Here is a 22,678-nt window from a genome sequence, read left to right as displayed (position 1 = left end):
CAAATAGTTGAGGCCGTACTGAGCTACCCAGTGCCCACCACAAGACCAAGACGGGAGCTCAGGCGCTTCTTGGGTCTAGTGGGCTACTACAGATGTTTCTGACGGAACTTTTCGACAGTAGTGGCTCCCCTGACTCATCTGTGCAGTCCAAAGGAACCCTTCGTATGGACTGCTGAGTGCCAAAATGCATTTGACTGTGCCAAGTCTCTCCGTTGCAGTGCCCCCATACTGGCTGCTCCGGACTTCAGCAAGGCCTTCAAGCTGGAAGTGGACGCAAGCGCTACTGGCGCTGGAGCAGTACTGTTACAGGATGGAGTTGATGGCATCAGTCACCCGGTTTCCTACTTCTCAGCTAAGTTCAAGCCTCATCAACTCAATTATTCCACCATTGAGAAGGAAACCCTGGCCATGTTGCTTGCTCTGCAGCATTTCGACGTGTACGTGGGGTCAACCACCACCCCTGTTATGGTTTATACTGACCATAACCCTCTGGTATTCCTAAAACACATGTACAATCACAACCAAAGATTGATGAGATGGGCGTTGCTTGCTCAGGAGTACAACATAGACATCCGACATCAGAGAGGTATGGACAACGTGGTGGCTGATGCACTGTCCAGGACCCAGTATTAACCCCAGTAATGGACTTGGTGACAGTTGTTAAAAGTGTCTGTTTACTGTATGTGATATTTTATGTGGGGGGGGGGGGGTGTTACGGTCGCTGACCTCTAGTGGCTCTCCCTCTGTGGAAGAGGGTTTTTTTCTCCTTTTTCTTGTGTTGCAGGTCTGCCTCATGAGCCACAGCTGAGGTGTGTTCCAGCTCGTCAGCCACGGCATATAGTCTGCCATACTAAACTGCCACACCCCTGCCACTTCCCCCATTTTTGCCAGAGCTGTGAGCTATAGTGTTGTGGGCTGTGTGTGTGTGTGTGTGTGTGTGTGTGTGTGTGTGTGTGTGTGTGTGTGTGTGTGAGAGAGAGAGAGAGAACGAACTTGAACTCTGTGAAACTTTGGTTTTCTTTCTTTTATTGTAAGCAAAGGTGTGCCCTTACTGTGTTAATTAGTTCATCATTGTGGAAGCAGGTAGGGGTTCTCTGCCATTTTTGTTTCAACAGTTTTCTCCTGTTTTGGTTAGACAGGGAGCTCAGCCATTGTATTTTGTTTTGGTTAGAGAGTACTTGGTTTGATTTTTAGCTAAAAGGGGTGTTTTGTTTGTTGTTTTGGCCTTGGAGACCCTGAAGAAAAGAGCTTCCCTGTGTTTATTTTTACTGTAGTAGTTTTGGGCAATAAATCTTGTTTAATGACATCTATTCTCCGGTAGCTCATGTTTTCTCTTTCACTTTGTGTTACCCCTCACCCCAGTCAACACTTCGTTTTTAAGTGGGGCGTAACAACAGCATCCTGCCATGCGATTGCATTTGTCTCTAACCATCAGGAACCTTCACGTTAACTTTTATTGAGTGGAAAAAAAGTTAGCATTCATCCTCCAGCTTCACTGTTTATGTTATGCTAACATAGCTGTGTCGCTAGCTGGTATATAATGATGTATATATATGATGTGCTACGTAGCACATCATTATATACCAGCTAGCCCAACTTCTGTAACCCTACAAACGTCACATCTGTTTAGTTTCCTGTCTTCATTTATGTTGGAAATGATAGCAGGGCTGTACGTTTGAATTTTTTCAGAAATCTCTCAGTCAGAACATGCTATATCATGCTCAGGTAACTAGCGAAACTAGCGAGCTAACTTCCTTCTAACTTCGTTAAATGTAATAAATTCTGTTTTCATGGATGCCTAGATGTTAAACTTCATAGTTACACCTGGTAAAGCAGCAATGCTGATCGTTTTATTAAAGATGAAAGAATTTAGACAGTTTTTAACTCTCAGTGATGCTGCAGTGTTCGTTTGACTTTGGGACCTGAAGAGACTGAGTTTAGGACCCAGATTACTCCCAGATTTACGAGCGCCTTAGTCCGACAAATACGGCAATAACGACAGCCCGCTTGCCTGTTCTTAAAAAAAAAAAAAAAAAAAAAAAAAAAAAAAGTGCTTTGGTGGGTATCTGACGGACAAACACCAAACCAGTTCCACATCACTGAAGTTGCACCATTTTTACAAACCAATTCTGGTTCATCTGTTTCACTCAATGATCCACTTTCTCCCTTCTCATTCTCTGTTACCCATGCTTTTTTGGCCATGTGCGTATGAAAACAAAGGCACTGCGCATGCGTGTTTTACCCATATTCTATCACGATATTTCCACAGTAGTTAATAATCGACAACTATTTTCAGTTGCAGATGATAAAGGATTCAGAAAGTTTAAATAAAATAAAATTCTGAGGGAGTTTGGCCATTTTTATGACCACAGCATGATTTCAGCATCAGATTCTTTCAGGAACTTCAACCCACTAAGTGGAAGGTAGATGAATTTTAAGATGAACATTTATCCAACAAACCAGACTTTCACCACCTGTGGAAGGTAGTAAAACTTGTCTTGGTTCTCTCACATGGTCAAGCCTCTATTGAGAGAGGTTTTTCCGTTAACAAGGAGGTGATGGTTGAGAACCTTAAACAGCATTCACTGATTGCTCAGCGGGTCATTATTGACCATGTAAACCATGTTGGAGGTTTGCACAATGTAGCCTACACAAAGGACTCATGGAGGAGATAACAGAGATAAAAGCCAAAAAGAAAAGAATGGAGGAGGATATGCAGGTTCTCCTAAAGTCTGCTGATCTGAATGCAGAAAAAGCTGAGTCGGAAGGAAAATTGTGCTGTATCTCAAAGTCCAATGGGCTTCGAAGAGCTGCAAAAGAAAAGGCTAAAACTCTGGAGGTTTTGGAGAAACAGCTAACTGACAAACTCAAGGAACTGAAAGACACTCCTTAATAGGCCCTTAAAATGCAGTTTTCCCCCCTACCAGAGTTCCACCATGTATTTTTGCACTATTTCGAATTGTTTTTGCATTAACTCTTTGTATGATTTCCACAATACTTTAATACAATGCCTACCTGAAAGACAAATTCTATTATTTCTCATTTTTACAAAAAAGTGAAATCATTATGAGTATGTGCGTTTTTGTATAAATATGTAAATTATGACAGTGCTGGAAAAACTTGAACATGGACCTTGAAAGTGCTTAAAAAGTGCTTGAATTTTATCCTGAAAAAGGTGTACGAATGCTGTGAACTACTGTTACTGCAACACACAAGGACTACTGGTGCCCCACACAACAACCAATGTCCACTATGTGAAGGAGCCAAACACATGCCTTCCCCTCTTGTTAACTGAGATGAACTGCTGGCATATTTGTTTTACATCTATATTGTCCAGTCTCTCCTGGTGGACATGGCAACACGTTATTTATGGTTACATACAATTTTAGACTGATGTGGCCAAAGCCTAAAACGATGCGCCGTGAGTTTGCTTTTCTCGTCGGCTCAGATATTTGAAGTTGACACAGCTACATTCTCGCCTGAAAATATGTTAAAAGTTTATTTTGCAACCCAGAAAGAGTAAGAAGAGTAATACTAAAACTAAGTAGCTGCAGTAGTAGTAGCCATTGTTGGAAACTGGAATTGGCTGGGCTAATCTGGGATATGGTTTTTCAATTTTGTTGTCTGGGTGGAGAATGGTGGCTCCGGGAAATTTTCGGGAGGGGCACTGAAATTCGGGATTCTCATGGAAAAAGCGTGACGGTTCACATGAATGGCCTGGTATTGCCTGTAACGTTATTAAGATGGACATATTTTATGAGTGAATTTGACTTTAAGTGACTTACAGGTTTCTTCAAAAAATACTTTCTTATATCCAGGTTCTTCCTTTTTGCTGCCATCCTCCTCTCCTCCTTGCAGGTCCTCGCAGCGCATATGAGCTCAAATTGTGGTCATAAATATTTTGTACTTGTAAATCAGTTTTGTACTTGTAAATCAGGATTTGTATGTGTAAAAAGAATTTGTGTGTGTGTAAAAAAGATTTGTATGTATAAAAATTTGTGTGTGTAAAAAAGATTTGTATGTGGACTTAGGCAAAAAAATACGTGTGAAACTGCAAGTTACAAGTACGAATTTTGACCCTATTTTTCTCTATCCAATCAGAGAACAGATGGGTTTGGCTGTCGGAGGGGCTCTTTTTTTGAACTGCAGGTCCTTGAAGGGTAATACAGTTTGAAGCTGGAGGATCTCTATATAAATATCCGATAGAAGCTAGGTCCCCTTACTTTCAGCAGATGTTGAAAGGACAAAGTTGTGGTATATCAGTGGTTAGAAATACCATTATGACCCGGGACCATTGCTGTGAGTCACAGTGCGCAGCATAAAGGTCCTTTCACATCGGACGCAGGATGTGCTGCTAATGCTAACTAAAAGCAAAGGATCCAGAATCTGTTGCGCTGGCTGCTGAGCTCTGTGGGTTTTTGCAGCAGCTCTACCTGTACTAGATGCACCTGCTCCTTGTCATTTCTATCTCTGACTTTATGTCCTCTACAAGAGTTGGGTTTTTTTTTGTTTTTTTTGGCTAGTTCTTCAAATGTTCAATAAAAAAATGTATGCTAATTCATAACGAAGAAAGCTTTGTAACTATCCCCACTATTTAACTCTTTCTGCACCGCTAGGTGAATGAGATGCTTACCGATCGTTTTTTTTTTTCTTTCTATCGGTTTTATTTTTCTTTACTCGAAGAGATCAAATTATTGGTGGGGACAATTCAATAATTGCTGGATATTGGTGGGGACATGTCCCTTCCGTCCATGCCAAATCTACGCCCTTGTGACAGAGAATATCCATCTTCTTTTTGTTTTCAGAATTTATATTTAATTGTGTTGTGGTTTGCAGTGTTTTGTGTTGTTTCACTTCAAATTTGTAAAAGGAAAAACCTGAAAATTTAAATAGTTAAAAGTTGAAATGTGAATAGTTGATTTTTGTATTATATGATTTATTTATTACATTTTATGTGGAGTGAATAAATAAAAGTATATTTACGGTGGCCCCTACAGACAAAGCCCAACTACAGTGCAGCCTAGGCGGAGTAGTCGAACACAGATTCACTGAGCGCTCAACACAGACAGCATCGTCAGAAGGAAAATTGATAAAATAAATTACAAATGTTGTATTGTTCGATACATATGCGTACCGAACCGAAAGCACTGTATCGAACGGTTCAATATCGATACGAATATCGTTGCACCCCTAGTATTTATTTATTTATACTTGTACTCACACTTAAAAAAAAACTGCAATAAAAAAGTTATATATACATAAAAAAAATTATATATTTTTACAGCATATTCAGATAATTTAATCTGCCTCAGCATCAAGCCACAGGCCACAGAAGTTCATCCACATCATATGTTATGGTCTCCCTTGCAATGCAACGAGATGCCAAATCCAGCCCTAGCAAGATTCAGTCCCATCTCACCATGCCCCATTCATTGCTTGAAGTAGATTTTCCTGTGTGTAAGGGTTTCGGTTATATTAGTGATGGGTCGGTCGCGAACGAAATGGCTCTTAGAGCCGGGTCTTTGACGTAACGACGCGAGCCGGCTCCTTATCGCGAGCCGTGGGTTTTTTGTTTTGTTTTTTTTTTTCTTTCTCTCACCCTCTCTCTCGCACTTTTTTTCTGCTTTACGCTGGGAAGAGGGGGGAGGGGCGGTAGTTGCACTCAGTAGCACAGGAACAGAGCAGTGGGAGAGACAGAGAAAGAGAACCAGGGACAACAAGAAGAGACAACATTGTCACATTAGAAAGGTATAGCAATCATCCACAACTATTTTCAGTTGCAGATGATAAAGAATTCAGAAAGTTTATTCATGCAGGTCCATATGACAGAGAATATGCATCTTCTTTTTGTTTTCATATTTTAATTTATATTTAATTGTGTTGTGGTTTGCAGTGTTTTATGTTGTTTCACTTCAAATTTGTAAAAGGAAAAAGCTGAAAATTTAAATAGTTAAAAGTTGAAATGTGAATAGTTGATTTTTGTATTATATGATTTATTTATTACATTTTATGTGGAGTGAATAAATAAAAGTATATTTACGGTGGCCCCTACAGACAAAGCACATACAAACGTCAAATCACGTACGAACTCTGAAGCACGTACAAACTCCAAAACACGTAAAAACACGTACAAACTCCGAAGCACATAAAAACTCAAAACACACAAAAGACAACAGAAGTGCTCCAGGATGCTAGGGGCATTGTTGAGCTTTTATTACCTAGTGGCTACACAAGCCAGCAAGTACCAACGACTGGATTTGGTGTGTGGTAATAACAGGTACATGAACTTTTTTTTTTTTTAATTATTTGACTATATATGAATGCTTGTGTATAAATACACAAACAATACACATATGCTTTCATGCTTTCAATTGTGTAATTTAAGTGATCTAGGTAGCTCTGTTTTGGAAGTTCAGTTCATGCTAGAAATGTGTTTTGGAGTTTGTACGTGTTTTGTCTCTAGGGGCCACTGCATATATTTATATATAAACATATATAAATAAAACCACTTTTTTTTTTACATTAGTAATTCCTTTTGTGCATAATTTTATATTACTGTTAATAATAAATAAATTAAAGCAACAAAACAACCTGAAGAGCCGGTTCGGAGCTGAAAGAGCCAGCTCTTTTTAGTGAGCCGAACCGAAAGAGCCGGTTCTCTAAAGAGAGCCGGAAATCCCATCACTAGGTCGTATACTTTCCATCTCCATGCTGAGAAAAACTCCCCGATAGGATTCAAAAAGGGAGAGTATGGTGGAGGAAACACATTGATAAAATCCTGCTCATTGTAAACCAATTGCATGTTCTTGGACCAAAGTGAAAGCTCACATTGTCCCAAATGATATGGGATGCTCTGCCTGCCTACTCAAGCAAAGCATCCTGTAGACCAGCGGTCCCCAACCTTTTTTGCACCACGGACCGGTTTGTGCCCGACAATATTTTCACGGATCGGCCTTCAAGGTGTTGCGGATAAATACAACAAAATAAAACTAGTACCGGTACCAAAAAAAAGAAGATTTATTCATAACACATGTGAAAAGACCCAGGAAAGCCGATAAAAACCCTGAAAACCATACATTTCACACCCGAGTCTCACTCTCGAGGCCCGGTACCAAATGACTCACGGACCGGCCCGGGGGTTGGGGACCGCTGCTGTAGACCATCCAGGAATGTTGCTAGAAGTTTGGTGTTTTATGGCCCAACAGTAACATAACTGTGGAGAACCCCATAGGTGCTGATGGGCAGCACAGATAGTTACTAGGGGTGCAACAATACACAAAATTCACGGTTTGGTTCAGTTCGATACTTTGGTGTCACGGTTCGATATTTTTTCGATACAAAAAAATGTTCATGTCTTTTAATTTGTCATTTATTAAAATTATAAATATATATTTTACCTCAAAAGTACAGTTTTTAAATGTAATGTTGCTGAAACAACAAAATAATTTAAAAAATAAATAAATCTATCTGATCGAGAAATCACTCATCTTTGGAAAAGAGAGTTTATTACAGAGAAATGGCTCTTTCCAAAATAAAAGCTATACTATACGCTTCTTCTGGGCTATATTCTCAGCAGCATATTAACAGGTCCCCATAAGGAGAATCATGTGCTTACGGCTGTCTAAATGACTCGGGTAAAATTTGTAGCATGCATGCTTGTTGTTTTTGTCTGCTTCCACTTGTCTTTGCACTAGGATGATGTCGGCATAAATCTGTAGACATATTCGTTGTGTTCCCACTAGTGCTGTCAGCGTTAATCTCGTTAAAATGACATTAACGCCATAACGCCGCAAATCTCCGTTAACGAGTTACCGCGGATCGCCCTGTGTGGGGGCTGGAAGGCGTCAACACGTTAACGAGCTAACTGCGCTAACGCACTAGTTCCCACCAATGTAATTGAGCATTGCGTGGCACATCCGACATACTGTTTTACTTTTGTCCATGACGCGCTTACCATCAGGGTCATACTTCACATGAAAACCAAAATAGTTCCAAACGCCAGATCTGAATGAGGGTGGGGGAGGTTCAATTTCGACTAGCGTTGAGGCAGTTGCCATGCTTGGCTTCTACCTCGCTAGCTTGCTCAGTGGATCTGCGCTTGACAGTGCAGCCTAGGCGGAATAGTCGAATGCAGATCCACTGAGCTCTCAACACAGACAGCATCGTCAGAAGAAAAGTTGATAAAATAAATTAAAATTTTGTATTGTTCAATACATATGCGTACCGAACCAAAAGCACTGTATCGAACGGTTCAATACCGATACGAGTGTTGTTGCACCCCTAATAGTTACGTTTCCACCTCATCGATTACGTTTTCCACGTCATCACTTCTCTCTGACTCTCACTAGCAAAGCTGACTCGGACAAGCTAGTTAGCTAGCTAGTTTTAAGCTACAAGCCCGACACAGAACCCGAAGTATTAGCCAGAGGTTGCTTTACTACGGTTCGGAGCTGCGGACCTGTTTTATATACGCACGGCAAGGGCGTAGATTTGGCATGGACGGAAGGAACATGTCCCCACCAATATCCAGCGATTATTGAATTGTCCCCACCAATAATTTGATCTCTTCGAATAAAGAAAAACAAAACCGATAGAAATAAAAAAAAGCGATCTGTCAACGTCTCATTCCCCCAGCGGTGCAGAAAGAGTTAAATTACGTTCTCCACTGGAGTCCTATATCATGTGACAAATATAGGCAATGTGATTGGCTGTGCCTTTCAGGGAGCTCTGTTTAGTTTTAGCAGCGGCAATCCTGCACTGCGAGGACCTGCAAAGAGGAGGATGGCAGCAAAAAGAACCTGGATATAAGAAAGTAGTTTTCAAAGAAACCTGTAAATGACTTAAAGTCAAGTTCACTCATAAAACCTGTCCATCATAATAACGTTACAGGCTATGCAAGGCAATACATGCCAACCCTCCCGTTTTTTCTCGGACAATCCCGAATTTCAGTGCCCCTCTTATTACTCTTTCTGGGTTGCAAAATAAACTTTTAAAAATTTTTCAGGCGAGAATGTAGCTGTGCAAACTTCAAATATCTGAACTGGGGAGAACAGCAAACTCCCGGAGCATCGTTTTAGGCTTTGGCCGACATCAGTCTAAAATTGTATGTAACCATGAATAACGTGTTGCCATGTCCACCAGGAGAGACTGGACAATATAGATGTAAAACAAATATGCCAGCAGTTTATCTCAGTTAATGAGAGGAGAAGGCATGTATTTGGCTCCTTCACATAGTGGACATTGAGTTGTTGTGTGGGACACCAGTAGTCCATGTCTGTTGCAGTAACAGTAGAACTAAACAGTTCATGTTTAGAGTAAAACATCCCAGCTCACTGACTTGATAAGGGCAATAGTGTGCCTAAAATGTTGCATAATGTTGCTAAGAGATCTGTTACTTTGTGGTAATCTTAGATGAGTAGTTTTATGGACAAAAACACCATGTTATTCAGTGTTCCCTTAGTGCTAATGTATAAGAGATGTTGGTGTAGTATAACTGAAGTAATGTTGTTAAGTCCTTAAAGTCATATTCTTTTATTCTCATGACTGTATTTTAAGCTATTTTTATTTTTGTATGATATCTGATTTATATGGAATATGGTTGAAGTAAACTAAAGTATAAAATACTTAGTCAGTCATTTGTTTAATAGTAACTTAACATTATATAATTCACATATAAAACTATGAATTGTAATTTTAAATGGTTTAAAAGCATGTAGAATAGCATATGTAGGCAAGTATGTTTCTCCTTTTTTTAAAATCAAGAAGCAAAGACGAAAAGGAAAAAAAAAGAAACAGGGCAGGGTTTGATGGTTGAATCATCCGTCCCCACCAATGCCAAAACCAAATCTACGCCCTTGACGCACGGAATAGTTTTCTATACAAGATCGCTGCAAAAAGTGCAGCCTTACCTAATGTCCACTCTACAGGGTGGGCCATTTATATGGATACACCGTAATAACATGGATATGGTTGATGATATTAAAGTCCTGTTTGCGGCACATTAGTATATGTGAGGGGGCAAACTCCTCAAGATGGGTGGTGACCATGGTGGCTATTTAGAAGTCGGCCATCTTGGATACAACTTTTGTTTTTTCAATAGGAAGAGGGCCATGTGACACATCAAACTTATTGGTAATGTCACAAGAAAAACAATGGTGTGCTTGGTTTCAACGTAACTTTATTCTTTCATGAGTTATTTACAAGTTTCTGACGACTTATAAAATGTGTTCGATGCCCATTGTGTTGGATTGTCAATGCAACCCTCTTCTCCCACTCTTCACACACTGATAGCAACACCGCAGGAGAGAAATGCCAGCACAGGCATCCAGTATCCGTAGTTTCAGGTGCTGCACATCTCGCATTTTCACACCATAGACAAATGCCTTCAGATGACCCCAAGGATAAAATCTAAGGGGGTCAGATCGGGAGACCTTGGGGGCCATTCAACTGGCCCACGACGACCAATCCACTTTCCAGGAAACTGTTCATCTAGGAATGCTTGGACCTGGCACCCATAATGTGGTGGTGCACCATCTTGCTGGAAAACCTCAGGGAACGTGCCAGCTTCAGTGCATAAAGAGGGAAACACATCATCATGTATTAATTTCAAATATCCAGTGGCCTTGAGGTTTCCATTGATGAAGAATGGACCCACTATCGTTGTACCCCATATACCACACCATCCAATGTGGGTTAGTGTCAGACCAATAGTGGTGGTTTTGTTTGTTAACTTCACCATTCACATAAAAGTTTGGCTCATCACTGAACAAAATCTTCTGCGTGAACTGAGGGTCCTGTTCCAATTTTTGTTTTGCCCATTCTGCAAATTCTGTGCGCCGATCTGGGCCATCCTCGTTGAGATGCTGCAGTAGTTGGAGTTTGTAAGGGTGCCATTTGTGAGTAGCTAATATCCGCCGAAGGGATGTTCGACTAATGCCACTCTCCAGTGACATGCGGCGAGTGCTACGCTGTGGGCTCTTGCTGAATGAAGCTAGGACAGCCACTGATGTTTCTTCATTAGTGACAGTTTTCTTGCGTCCACATTTTGTCAAATCCAACACTGAACCAGTTTCACAAAACTTAGCAAGCAGTTTGCTAACTGTAGCATGGGAGATGGGTGGTCTCGTAGGGTGTCTTGCATTGAAATCTGCTGCAATGACCCGGTTACTGTGTTCACCAGATATCAACACAATTTCGATCTGCTCCTCACGTGTTAACCTCTTCGACATGTCAATGGTTGTGAACAAAGAGAAACTTGTAAATAACTCATGAAAGAATAAAGTTACGTTGAAACCAAGCACACCATTGCGTTTCTTGTGACATTACCAATAAGTTTGATGTGTCTTCCTATTGAAAAAACAAAAGTTGTATCCAAGATGGCCGACTTCTAAATGGCCACCATGGTCACCACCTATCTTGAGGAGTTTGCCCCCTCACATATACTAATGTGCCGCAAACAGGACTTTAATATCACCAACCATTCCCATGTTATTACAGGGAGTGCAGAATTATTAGGCAAGTTGTATTTTTGAGGAATAATTTTATTATTGAACAACAACCATGTTCTCAATGAACCCAAAAAACTCATTAATATCAAAGCTGAATGTTTTTGGAAGTAGTTTTTAGTTTGTTTTTAGTTTTAGCTATTTTAGGGGGATATCTGTGTGTGCAGGTGACTATTACTGTGCATAATTATTAGGCAACTTAACAAAAAACAAATATATACCCATTTCAATTATTTATTTTTACCAGTGAAACCAATATAACATCTCCACATTCACAAATATACATTTCTGACATTCAAAAACAAAACAAAAACAAATCAGCGACCAATATAGCCACCTTTCTTTGCAAGGACACTCAAAAGCCTGCCATCCATGGATTCTGTCAGTGTTTTGATCTGTTCACCATCAACATTGCGTGCAGCAGCAACCACAGCCTCCCAGACACTGTTCAGAGAGGTGTACTGTTTTCCCTCCTTGTAAATCTCACATTTGATGATGGACCACACACTGCAAAAAACGATTTTCAAGAAAGTAAAAAAACCCTTGTTTATGGACATTTTTTCTTATTTTTTGTCTAAAAAGAAAATATATTCTTAACAAGCAAGTTTTGCACAAGAAAATAAATCTTATTCTAGGAAAATATGTCTAACTTTTCCTTAAAAGGATATTTCAGCTCATCTTGAGCTTTATTTACCAGTTACAAGGTATGAAAACCGTTTGGTTGAAATTCCCTAATAAAAACAAGATTATTTTTCTCATTTCAAGAGTAAGGCCACTTAAACAGCTGCTCAGTTTAAGAAATGTATTTATTGACACTAAAGTGTAATAAAACTGCTGTCAAGTTTGACAAAACATGCACAAAAGCTGGAACTAAAAGCACATGATAAACATGAAATACAGGCCCATTTGAAAAACAGAAACGGCATAACTCATTCACTTTAGGCCATGTCTGATGCTGATCTATTAATCTGTTTGACAAGTATCAGTACACATATCTTCACTGTGGCAATGCTACAATCGCATTCAACTGTCAGATTTGATAGAAAACTCAACAACAAAACTGTCCAAAACAATAACCTGATAATACAGTTCATGCATGTAAAGCAGTGTGCCTTTTATAAAACATCTGTTGAACTCATGTGTAGTCCAATTACATCACACAGGTAATATTTCATGACTGCATATGTCATATCTTTGTGTGTGAAACTGTAATATGGAGTGAAATCCATAAGATTATCAGCGGATATCAGCTCCGTTGCTTGTGCCATGTTTGGAATCTCTATCTTATATGACATGTAATCTTTGTCATAACAAATGGTATTGTGCTGCTGGAATTCAAAACAGTACAATGATGAATTGATCACATAGATATTTTTCACAAGCCCAAATATAGGTAAACCACTAGAACCAACAGCACAAACAATTAATGACCTATCCCTTATGTATTTGTTACCATTTAGATTAAGCCATTTAACAGTCACTGCATGGTTTACTTCATCATTTCCAAGGAAGGCCCTCATTTTTTCTTTTAAGTATGACATTATGCTTACTTCTGAGGTTGGTCCTAATGTGCATTCATTGGAAAAAATGGGGTGATCAAAACTATCCACATTCTGACAACATTCATACATTTGATTATGCTTTATTAAAGATTTGCAAACATTTTTAAAATTTATTTTTGACGCCCATTGTTTGAAAAAGCAATGTTTCGATTCAAATCTCATGCACATATGACGGACCATTGGTCCCAAACGTTTAATTTGGCTTGGTGTATGAATCAAATAATGTTGTTTTGGTGTGATGTTGTTATATGGGAATAGGGCTTTCATGTGCTTCAAGTGCTGTTCAATGAGGATTTTCAACTTGTTAATAGTCTGCAGACTGATGACAGGAGCAAGTAAAATCTGAACTATCTCAATGAGTTCAAGAATGAATGCGTAGTGTTCAGTACCTTTGGCTGCATCAATCAGAAATGGCAAAATTTTCAGAAGAACAATCATTTGCCCCGAGGACTGCTTCAACTTATTGTCACTGGAAGCTAATGTACTGTAGGTAATAACACTTGGTTTATCTCTAATATCAACTGGAGAGTATGGGAAACCAGTCACTGCAGCATTGAAGAGATCTAAGTCTAGCTCTCCCATGAGAACTAAGTGTTTCAACACACACTTTATTTCTAATGGAGCAATCCCTTCAAAAATTACATGCATCATGTCTTGGGGTGTTTGTTGGATCAAGTTGAATGCTGGGAAATTAATAAGGTTGCTTCTTCTGTTTATTCCATATGTTGTTTTTAAGCTGCTTCTTAGATACTCTGTGTTGGCCTTCTCAATTTCGCTACATTGCCGGACATGTCGTTCAAATGTCCGTTCCTCAAAGTTATCCTCATCAAAATAAATTTGCATGTCCTCAAATGAACATTCACACTGCCTGCATTTACTATGAGCAAACCCAACACCCTCTTTAAACCCGCAAAGCTCATGTTGCGCCAAAGTGTCGCCACATAATGAAACTAATGCTCCAAATATTTCACGTTCACCATTTCCAGTTTGAATTTTAACTCCATTATATAGCTTCACTAAGTCCTCATGCAGCCTTTGCAAGATTCCATCTACACCACATTCAGAAAGCGCACTCTTTTTTGCAATGGCAAGTAGACGAATGGCAGCTAGTTTTGATCGATATTTAGGATTAATGTTTCCCAAAGTATAATAGAACATTACCAACTTATTTTTGGAGGCATGAGACCCAAGTGGGTTACAAATTTCAATTTCATCTGAGTAAAGGATAATCTGTAAGGCAGAGGGGTGTGCAGAAAATAAACGGTGAGACTTCATGAGTTCTCCATCTATGATATCATATAAATACTCATTTCTGTAATTTTTCTGCTCATCTATCAATGCCAAAACTCTTGGATGGGACAATAACTGCTCCAAACTTCTGACAAGCGGAACATAATGAAAACATTTGGGCACAGTAGTGAGAAATCTTTTTTTCCCTTTTTTTCCCATGACAGCAGTATACCCAACACAAACCTCCTCGGACTCCACAAAATTGAAATTTCTCTTTATCACATCATCCTGCCTGTATGTTGTTGAAACAGAGGCAAATGGATCCTCAATCTGGTCGAAGACTGCCAAAACATCTCTTTCAAGTCCACTTCCATGATGCTGCTGGAAAACCTTTTGTACCTGACTTCTCAGATTATTGACCAACGATGCCTGATACTGTTGTAATGCTGCAACGACATCATTCACACCACTCTGAAAAACAGACAGAAAGGACAAATGACATCTCAGTTGTTTGCTATTAAAAGAGATTTATTTTTAGTGAATAGACAACTTATAATGTAAGGACTAATAACGTACGTAGCTCTGCAACCAAAAAACTGCATAGAATTATTTGACTGTTTCTTATAGATTTTTTCCCTCACTGAAACTGAAAAAAAAAAAAAAAAAAATTTTTTAAATTCCTTCTCGGATTTCTTGCAAAACTCAAATTTTTAGTTTAATTAAGATTACAATTTTCCTTTTTAAACTGAGACTAAGAGTTAGGTGGCGGAGGAAGGCTTGTGATGGGAGCAACCCTGAAAAGGATAGGCGGAGGCAAATGGATGGATGGCTGGAGACTATGACTGCCTTAGTTTACCTAAGGTAGTCATAGTCATTTGTTGGAAAGTTGGAGGCACATACAAGTGATGCTCGGTTTTGCATAGTTACTATTAGGATAATCAGAATGAATTAAAGGCTGTTACAGTTTAGGGAAAATTGTTAATAATAAATGATGAAAAAAAAAAATAGAGCCACATGTTAAAATAATCATTCTAATTTTGTATGAGCACAAACCTGTGAAAGACGATGTTTCTCTCTTGCAGTCAATACAAGAGCTGTTGCTTGTCTGGTAAGAACATCGTGGCAGGAGTCATCCTTCAGAAAAGAGAAATAAATATAGGAGTGTAATAAACTGGTAAAATGTTTTATCAAAAGAAGTTGTTATTGTTCAGTAGTGATAGACTTACCATAGATTGGGATGATGCTACTCCATCTGCGAACCCGCTTGGACAAGCTGCTGAAATGTTTGGAGTCGAGGTATCATTGTTGGTCTGGGATGGAACAAGGGGCCTTTGCGAGATATGGGCACCATCATCGAAGCCAGAGTACAATGTCTTATTATTGTCAAAAGTACCAAAATGTTCGGGGCACACACTGTCTGGATCATGCTGTATTGTGTTTTGATCAATCACTGCATCTTCTCCTGAGTTCAATCTGGTGTCTACAGCCGCATCCATTGTTGGCTGGCTTGTTGGCTGGTTTTCGACCACTGGATCAGTCCTGTAGGCCCACATGTTACTCAGACTTCTGTTCTCCGCTGATGAGGGTTCCCTCCTAGAACTGCAATTGAGATTAATTGATTAATTGACTAGTTAAAGATATTAATTACAAGCTACACTGATCATTTCTAAATAATTCTATTCTGCATTTGATAATTTACTCCAAAATATGTATGTTTTCAGACTGAGTTTAATAAATTGTTACTAATTTATTGCTGATTGATATTTGGTATCTTAACTGTAGTTTAAAAGCTTTAAAAATCCTCAAAAACCTAAACCTGGAAAGCTAAACTAAAGAACACAGGAAACATTGAAAATGTTGCAAAAACCTTACAACCTGAGGGAGGGAACACAGATGACACAGAGGAGAAAATGCAGACGATCTGACAAAGAACAGAGGGAAGCACACACTAAATATACACACACACAGGGAAACGAGGAATTGGCAGACAGGTACGAAACACAGCTGACACTAATCAGATGAGAAGAGACCAGGGGGAAGGGCAACAGAATACACCAATGCAGGGCATGGGACTATCAAAGTAAAACAGGAATAAACATGAACATCAAACCAGGGACACTTGACTCAAGACAAGGGAGGCACGGAGAACACCTAAACACTGGAAATAATTAACAAATAACCAGGAAACTAACTGAAACAATGAATATTAATAAACACAAACAACCAAGGAGACTCTGGACCACACCGTGTTTTCCTCTATTAGGAGAAATTAAGCACTCAGAAAAATTGTTTAGAAATAGCATTGATGTGGATCATAAGGAATTAGCATTAACATATCTACTGTTAAGCTGTAAACACAAGTAGGAATCTAACATGAATACTTTATATGATTATTTACAAAGATATCAAAGTATATAGTCAGTCTCACCTTACAGATTTTTGTGTCCTAGTCGATCCGCTGCATCGTCCATTGCCAAGGTGGTCGGAGTGTGTTCGACGAATGTGATACCAAAATGAATTGTAAACACGATATTCTTTGACACATCCATCTATGCCACAAACTACACGGAAATCTGGACTATGGCTATGTGCAGAATTAATATGACTCAGTAAGGATTTGAGGGTCAGACCCACAAAAACGAAGCAGATAACACAGCGCCAAATCATTTTGTTTCACTGGTCCTGTGAACCGTTTTTCCCATAAAGCCAAGATGACCAGGATTATTCCATTAAGGGGTAGGAATGGCTATCCTAATTCGGTGCCTTATAACAGCTGTACTAAGTAATAGTACCGACATGTCAGTATTTACTTAATATAATCTAACTAAATAGTCAAATCTTTAAATATATAGAATTTTATAGATATAAAAGAGCGAACTAAACCATTTCTGTACACAACCCCATACTCCTGAGTTGGTACAGTCCAGCTTCGCGCCTCTAGCTTCGCGCCTCAAATTTGGATTGCAGGATTAGTAATATTTTTCGGTCCGGGATACAGTGGTACAGTGTGAAGAAATTAAGGCATGCTATGGAGAAACTGGACGAAATAACAATTGCCACCCTGAAAGGTATGTGACTGTTTTGTTTTTTCTATGTTTTGTGTTCTGCTATGTTGCATGTTAAGTCGCTAGCATGGCAGGCTATACCCGGTTGTTAGCTTAGCTTGTGCGGTTAGCTTAGTTGCATTAGCATATTTAAATATGCTAGTGCTATTACACTACGTACATGGGTATTTCTGAAAATGGAGATTTTACGTTTTCATTTTAAAAAATAATCCCGTCCACACGGAAACGCAGAAATGAAGGAAAACGCTGCTAGGAACATGCCAAAGCAACAGGTGGCGATATATTCCTAACCATGTAGAAATGTTGGCCAATCAGAAGTCTAGAAGCCTCGGTGGGAAATAGTAAAGAAAGATGGGGCATAGAAGCAGAACCCAGTCTGGAGGGACAGTAACTGTGTGTGTATATGTAAGTATTTAAACACTGCAGAGAGTACAATTAACAGTAACAGTATTGTAGAAATTCATTTCACCGAAACAATAATGGGCGCACAAGACCCACACCTTTGACGCTGCGTTTTCTCCGTTTTTTTCGTCCACACCTAAATGCAAAAAAGGAGTTTTCGAAAATATCCACCCTGGCAAGCGTTTTTAGAAATCTCCTTTTTCAGTGACCGAAAACGCTGTTTACGTGTGGACGAAAGGTGCAAGCGAATCACAAATATAATACTTTTTCCAGTCAATGGGAGGAAGGTAATTTAGAACCTGTGGAGCAGTCAGGAGGGAATATAATGGAATAGAGTATTGTTTTTAAATGGTAAATATTAAATTATGTTTCTTGTGTATTCTGTTTGTTACCCAAGCAAAGCTGTCAGCTGGCTTGCACATGAGGATGATGCAATGTAGTGATAATTGGAAACTCCTATTGCAGAAGCAAATGTTGGAGAAGACCTGCTCTCATCACTTTCACGAGATGACATCAAAGATCTGTTTCCTGGTCCTGAACATTTCCTCAGGCGTCGGGCTCTATGGCTTGCAGTGCACAAATGTGAAGAAGTAAGTTCTGTCCTATCGCTGTGTGACAAAACTGAGAACACACCAGCTTGTTTTATGCAGTTTCAAGTAAATCCACCAATACTCACTTAACAGATAGACAGTAGAATCTTCTTTAGTTTTGATTTAAATCAAGTGGCCTACACATTTATTAAATATACATATTTTTTATTGTTCAACACTTTACTGATATTTTGTTGTACTTTCTTTCATGTGTAGAGACCTAAAGTTCTTGTGCAATTTTATGTGAAATTAGCCCCATGTACACTGTATTTTAGAACAAGACTGCTGCTGAAAAAATGCTAACAACTACTGGAGATGGTGACTTCTCCAGAGAGGAACCCAGCACTTCTAAGTTTGTGACTATGTCCAACCCAGAGTACATAGTCTTCACAGACAGTGAACTTGAGCAAGCTCGACATTCCTACTTTGAAAAGAAGCGGCTGGGGACAGAGTGTGCTGAACCTTTGTCAAAGGAACTCTTTTGTCGACTCGTAAGAAACACCATGACAAACATGATTTCAATAGCAGGAGCAGCTGAGGACTCCAGATACCCCAGCAAACATGAGGTTGATGCCATGGCAAAGCGATTAATGGAGTACTACCCAATGCTTAAAGAAACGTGTGGTGAGTGGGTAAGTAGCATTTGCTCAATACCACTCTGTGTTAATCATGAGTGATGTATCTTATCATCTTTTAATTTTTATCGTTTGTACCTATTAGGAGCATGTTGCTAAAAAGCTAATGAAGAGACTCTCCAATGTCAAAAGTCCAAGAAAGGGCAAAAAACCTCCTGCGAAGAAGCCAAGAAAGGATGGGAATGAAAGCGTTGCAAAAAATGACAGCAGTGGGGAGTCCAGTGCATCAACTATTATTCTAGATAAATCACCAGTTAGATCGATGGGCACCCCAGTGCATCACCAGGATGGCAGTGATGAAGAATGTAAGTATAATATAATGCACCCTCTTATTACACTCTGAGTGTAAATGTGGTTTGGACGATACTTTTTGTTTTTTTGTTAAAAATTCTGCTAACAATGGAACACAACTACTTCACTGTTTATCTTGGAATCTTTGTGTTCCATTTAATAGTGACAACTTCACAGGATTAATGAACAATTTTAAGATAGGTGGTTAGTTAATTTGTTGATCTAATTTACAGATATATTTTGGTATTTTTGTATTGTTTTGCACCAATAACAGATATATAAAGCCTTACTGTGGCAATAAATGATTTACACACCTCTGCTCTGTGTGTTTAGCTGGTTCAGCTGACTTCTTTGACAGCCAAAAAACCCAGGCAAGACATTACAAGACACTTCAAGAAATATACAAGACCAAAAAACCGAACAAAGCTGCTGTTACCCAACTGCTGAACCTGGAGTTTGAGTCTAGAAGACAATTCATTAACTCTGATGCTATACAGGAGCAGGACAGAGCAGTGAAGATACTAGAGGCATATCCTTGTTTCAGAGAACTGGATCATGTAAGCAACACTTATTTCTTTTAGCCATCCTGTTATTCCTTTGGAGACATTTTGATATGATTGTCAAATTTCTTAAATACTGGCCCTCATGTTTAAATTGTTATCACTTATTGTCAAGACCAGATACAGAGCTAGACAGATCTATCTCAGTTGGGTTTCTGTCTGTATTTTTCAGGTCCTTGATGAGCTGCGGAGAATTATTCAACCATCCAACTTGAAATACATTTCTGAGATGAAGGATAGATGGGAAATCTTCTACTCGAAGGTGCAGTTTTATGGTGTCATGAAGAAAGTTATGAAGCCGCCAAAAGCTTTGGATGGAGGTAATGCTACAGTATCTTGATTTGTCTACATTTATGCTTTGCAGATTACATTATTTGCAATGCTTAATGGTGTTGCCCTGTCTTATTTTTCTTTTTTCAAACCAGTGGAACATGCAGCAGCTGTGTTCAGAGCCCTTCCCGTGCTTTTCCCTTCCAGCACAGTACCACCTAAGAAGCTGGGCATCTGTAGTGAGGCTTTTTTCCATGTCCTAAAGGTAAGGCTGCAATATTCTATGTGTATATATTGTTGAATTTTGCAGTTACTCATGTTTTCATTTTATATATTTTACTGTGGAGTCAGTCAAATATTCTTAAAGTTCAGATCCCCATAACATGTTGATGTTAATAAAACCTACAAAAAAAGTTGATCTATTTTAAACTGTAATGCAACTCAAAAATTGTGTTTCTTACGGTCTTGTTCTAATCCTCTGTTTTTTCTGTCATGTAGACTTCAGAAGACCCTGAAGGCTACCTGCGTCAGCGACCCCTGGCTTGTCCAGTTCTGCTTGTCTCTGAAGGCAACTGCATGATAGCTGTTGGAACCACACCGGTGAGCACTTTTGACCGGAAGGATCTTAATGAGGGACTGCTCTATCTGATGGCATATTACTATGCCCTCCACCTCACATATCCAAAGTGCATTTCCACGCTGCTGTCTGTCTTGCAAACTGAAATACTCAAAGACTCCATCCATGACCGAGATTCAACCCCCTCTTACAAGAAGGCGCTTGGTGAGTGGAAGTCATTCATTGAGTGAGTCTCTCAGATGACAGACTCCATCTGCCTTGTTTATCAGACTCAGTGTTAGTCAGTGAGGTTGTGTTTTTTTTTCTCTAGAAAAGTTGTTCAAATGTAAAACACATGTTTGTTTGTGTGGTCGTTAAACTTGTTCTTCTAAAATGTTATGTAATATAGGATTTAAAATAGTGATTGTTTTAAGCTTCAGCAAAATTTATTTTTGATACCAGCCATGAGTGTGTTATACTGTTATTATTCATGTTAAGAGTATCTGGAATATGCACTTCTTATATTGGCCATGTTACACAGTACCCTGCTGAAATGTATAATTTTAGACATGATTCTCCTGGAACAGACCTCAGTGAGTTACTGACCCATTGCTGTGTCAATAAAAGCGCAAAATCTAAGAGTGCTTTTGCTGTCTTAATTTAAGATGAATTCCCTTATTTTTAGTAGCTTTTTGAAGAGATGGTGTCTTATTCTCAGGAATTTTTGCTGATTATTGTTTATATTATATTGTATAAAATTGTATATTATGTTGTATAATATCAATATGTATAATATTGATTATTACAGAGTCAAAACATAATTCTTATAGTTAGCTCAATCAAGAAAGAAACAATTCAGTTTTAAGAAAATTTGTCCTATAGTAAGGTGTTTTTTTTTTATGTGAAAAATCTAAATTAAGGTGTCGAATCTTAAAGTAAGCAAATAATTCTTGAAAACAGCTTGTTCAAGAAAGCATAATACTCATTTTAGGTACAGATTTTCTAAATATCAAAGTATCTTTTACTTATAATAAGTCACATTTTCTTCAAATAAGCATACATTTTAGACAATTTTGTCTAGTTAAAAGGCATATGGCAGTTAGATTAATTTGCTAGTTTTAAGAATTCTAGTCAAGCAACTTTTGCTTACCCCATTGGCAGATTTTTTTGCTCAAAACAAGAAAATTTTGTCAGATTTAAGAATATTTGGCTTGTTTCAAGTATAGCTGTTTTTGCAGTGCAGGTTCTCAATGGGGTTCAGATCAGGTGAACAAGGTGGCCATGTCATTAGTTTTTCTTCTTTTATACCCTTTCTTGCCAGCCACGCTGTGGAGTACTTGGACGCGTGTGATGGAGCATTGTCCTGCATGAAAATAGTGTTTTTCTTGAAGGATGCAGACTTCTTCCTGTACCACTGCTTGAAGAAGGTGTCTTCCAGAAACTGGCAGTAGGACTGGGAGTTGAGCTTGACTCGATCCTCAACCCGAAAAGGCCCCACAAGCTCATCTTTGATGATACCAGCCCAAACCAGTACTCCACCTTGCTAGCCTCTGAGTCGGACTGGAGCTCTCTGCCCTTTACCAATCCAGCCACGGGCCCATCCATCTGGCCCATCAAGACTCACTCTCATTTCATCAGTCCATAAAACCCTAGAAAAATCAGTCTTGAGATATTTCTTGGCCCAGTCTTGACGTTTCAGCTTGTGTGTCTTGTTCAGTGGTGGTCGTCTTTCAGCCTTTCTTACCTTGGCCATGTCTCTGAGTATTGCACACCTTGTGCTTTTGGGCACTCCAGTGATGTTGCAGCTCTGAAATATGGCCAAACTGGTGGCAAGTAGCATCTTGGCAGCTGCACGCTTGACTTTTCCCAGTTCATGGGCAGTTTATTTGAAGAGTTTCAGTCAGGTTTCAGAGCTCATCACAGCACAGAAACAGCTTTAGTGAAGGTTACAAATGATCTTCTTATGGCCTCTGACAGTGGACTCATCTCTGTGCTTGTCCTGCTAGACCTTAG

At 39.1% G+C, this 22,678-nt stretch overlaps 3 protein-coding genes across 8 annotated transcripts in view; 1 reads left to right on the top strand and 2 right to left on the bottom strand.

Annotated features, from left to right (window-relative positions):
- LOC120736014 (tetraspanin-8-like) overlaps positions 1-22,678 on the bottom strand; it is a 49,915-nt gene that overhangs the window by 3,125 nt on the left and 24,112 nt on the right. The gene's annotated exons all lie outside the window — the stretch shown is intronic.
- On the bottom strand, positions 12,226-16,971 carry LOC120736013. Of its 2 annotated transcripts, XM_040035931.1 has the most exons (4): positions 16,725-16,971; positions 15,523-15,895; positions 15,350-15,430; positions 12,226-14,767 (listed from the first exon to the last, which is right to left on the bottom strand). In XM_040035931.1, exons 1-4 carry the CDS (start codon positions 16,961-16,963, stop codon positions 12,620-12,622), a joined length of 2,841 nt encoding a protein of 946 aa, XP_039891865.1. In that variant the 5' UTR covers positions 16,964-16,971; the 3' UTR covers positions 12,226-12,619. The 2 variants fall into 2 exon arrangements, with proteins under 2 accessions (XP_039891865.1, XP_039891866.1); XM_040035932.1 differs by lacking the exon at positions 16,725-16,971 and having other exon boundaries at positions 15,523-15,961.
- On the top strand, positions 16,991-21,304 carry LOC120736016. 4 transcript variants are annotated; one of them, XM_040035937.1, is made up of 4 exons: positions 19,573-19,836; positions 20,012-20,159; positions 20,265-20,374; positions 20,608-21,304. In XM_040035937.1, the coding sequence occupies exons 2-4, from the start codon at positions 20,069-20,071 to the stop codon at positions 20,914-20,916; spliced, it is 510 nt and encodes a 169-aa protein (XP_039891871.1). In that variant the 5' UTR covers positions 19,573-19,836; positions 20,012-20,068; the 3' UTR covers positions 20,917-21,304. The 4 variants fall into 4 exon arrangements, with proteins under 4 accessions (XP_039891870.1, XP_039891873.1, XP_039891871.1 ...); XM_040035936.1 differs by lacking the exons at positions 19,573-19,836; positions 20,012-20,159; positions 20,265-20,374; positions 20,608-21,304 and adding exons at positions 16,991-17,364; positions 18,229-18,353; positions 18,629-19,049; XM_040035939.1 differs by lacking the exons at positions 19,573-19,836; positions 20,012-20,159 and adding an exon at positions 17,918-18,353.

This window comes from Simochromis diagramma, unplaced genomic scaffold (assembly GCF_900408965.1).
Source record: "Simochromis diagramma unplaced genomic scaffold, fSimDia1.1 OVJJ01000816.1, whole genome shotgun sequence".
In the NCBI taxonomy this organism is placed as follows: Eukaryota; Metazoa; Chordata; class Actinopteri; order Cichliformes; family Cichlidae; genus Simochromis; species Simochromis diagramma.
Note: the sequence above shows the minus strand (reverse complement) of the source record. Positions and strands in the feature narration are given on the sequence as shown.

Excerpts from the sequence above, each read along its gene's own strand:
- LOC120736016 (XM_040035935.1), top strand. The coding sequence starts at position 19,925 with ATGTTTAAATTGTTATCACTTATTGTCAAGACCAGATACAGAGCTAGA. Across the intron at positions 20,160-20,264 it reads GCCAAAAGCTTTGGATGGAG|TGGAACATGCAGCAGCTGTG; the intron begins GTAATGCTACAG and ends TTTTCAAACCAG. Across the intron at positions 20,375-20,607 it reads CTTTTTTCCATGTCCTAAAG|ACTTCAGAAGACCCTGAAGG; the intron begins GTAAGGCTGCAA and ends TCTGTCATGTAG.
- LOC120736013 (XM_040035931.1), bottom strand. The coding sequence starts at position 16,963 with ATGATTTGGCGCTGTGTTATCTGCTTCGTTTTTGTGGGTCTGACCCTC. Across the intron at positions 15,896-16,724 it reads AGGACACAAAAATCTGTAAG|TTCTAGGAGGGAACCCTCAT; the intron begins GTGAGACTGACT and ends TCTCAATTGCAG. Across the intron at positions 15,431-15,522 it reads TAGCATCATCCCAATCTATG|GATGACTCCTGCCACGATGT; the intron begins GTAAGTCTATCA and ends TCTTTTCTGAAG.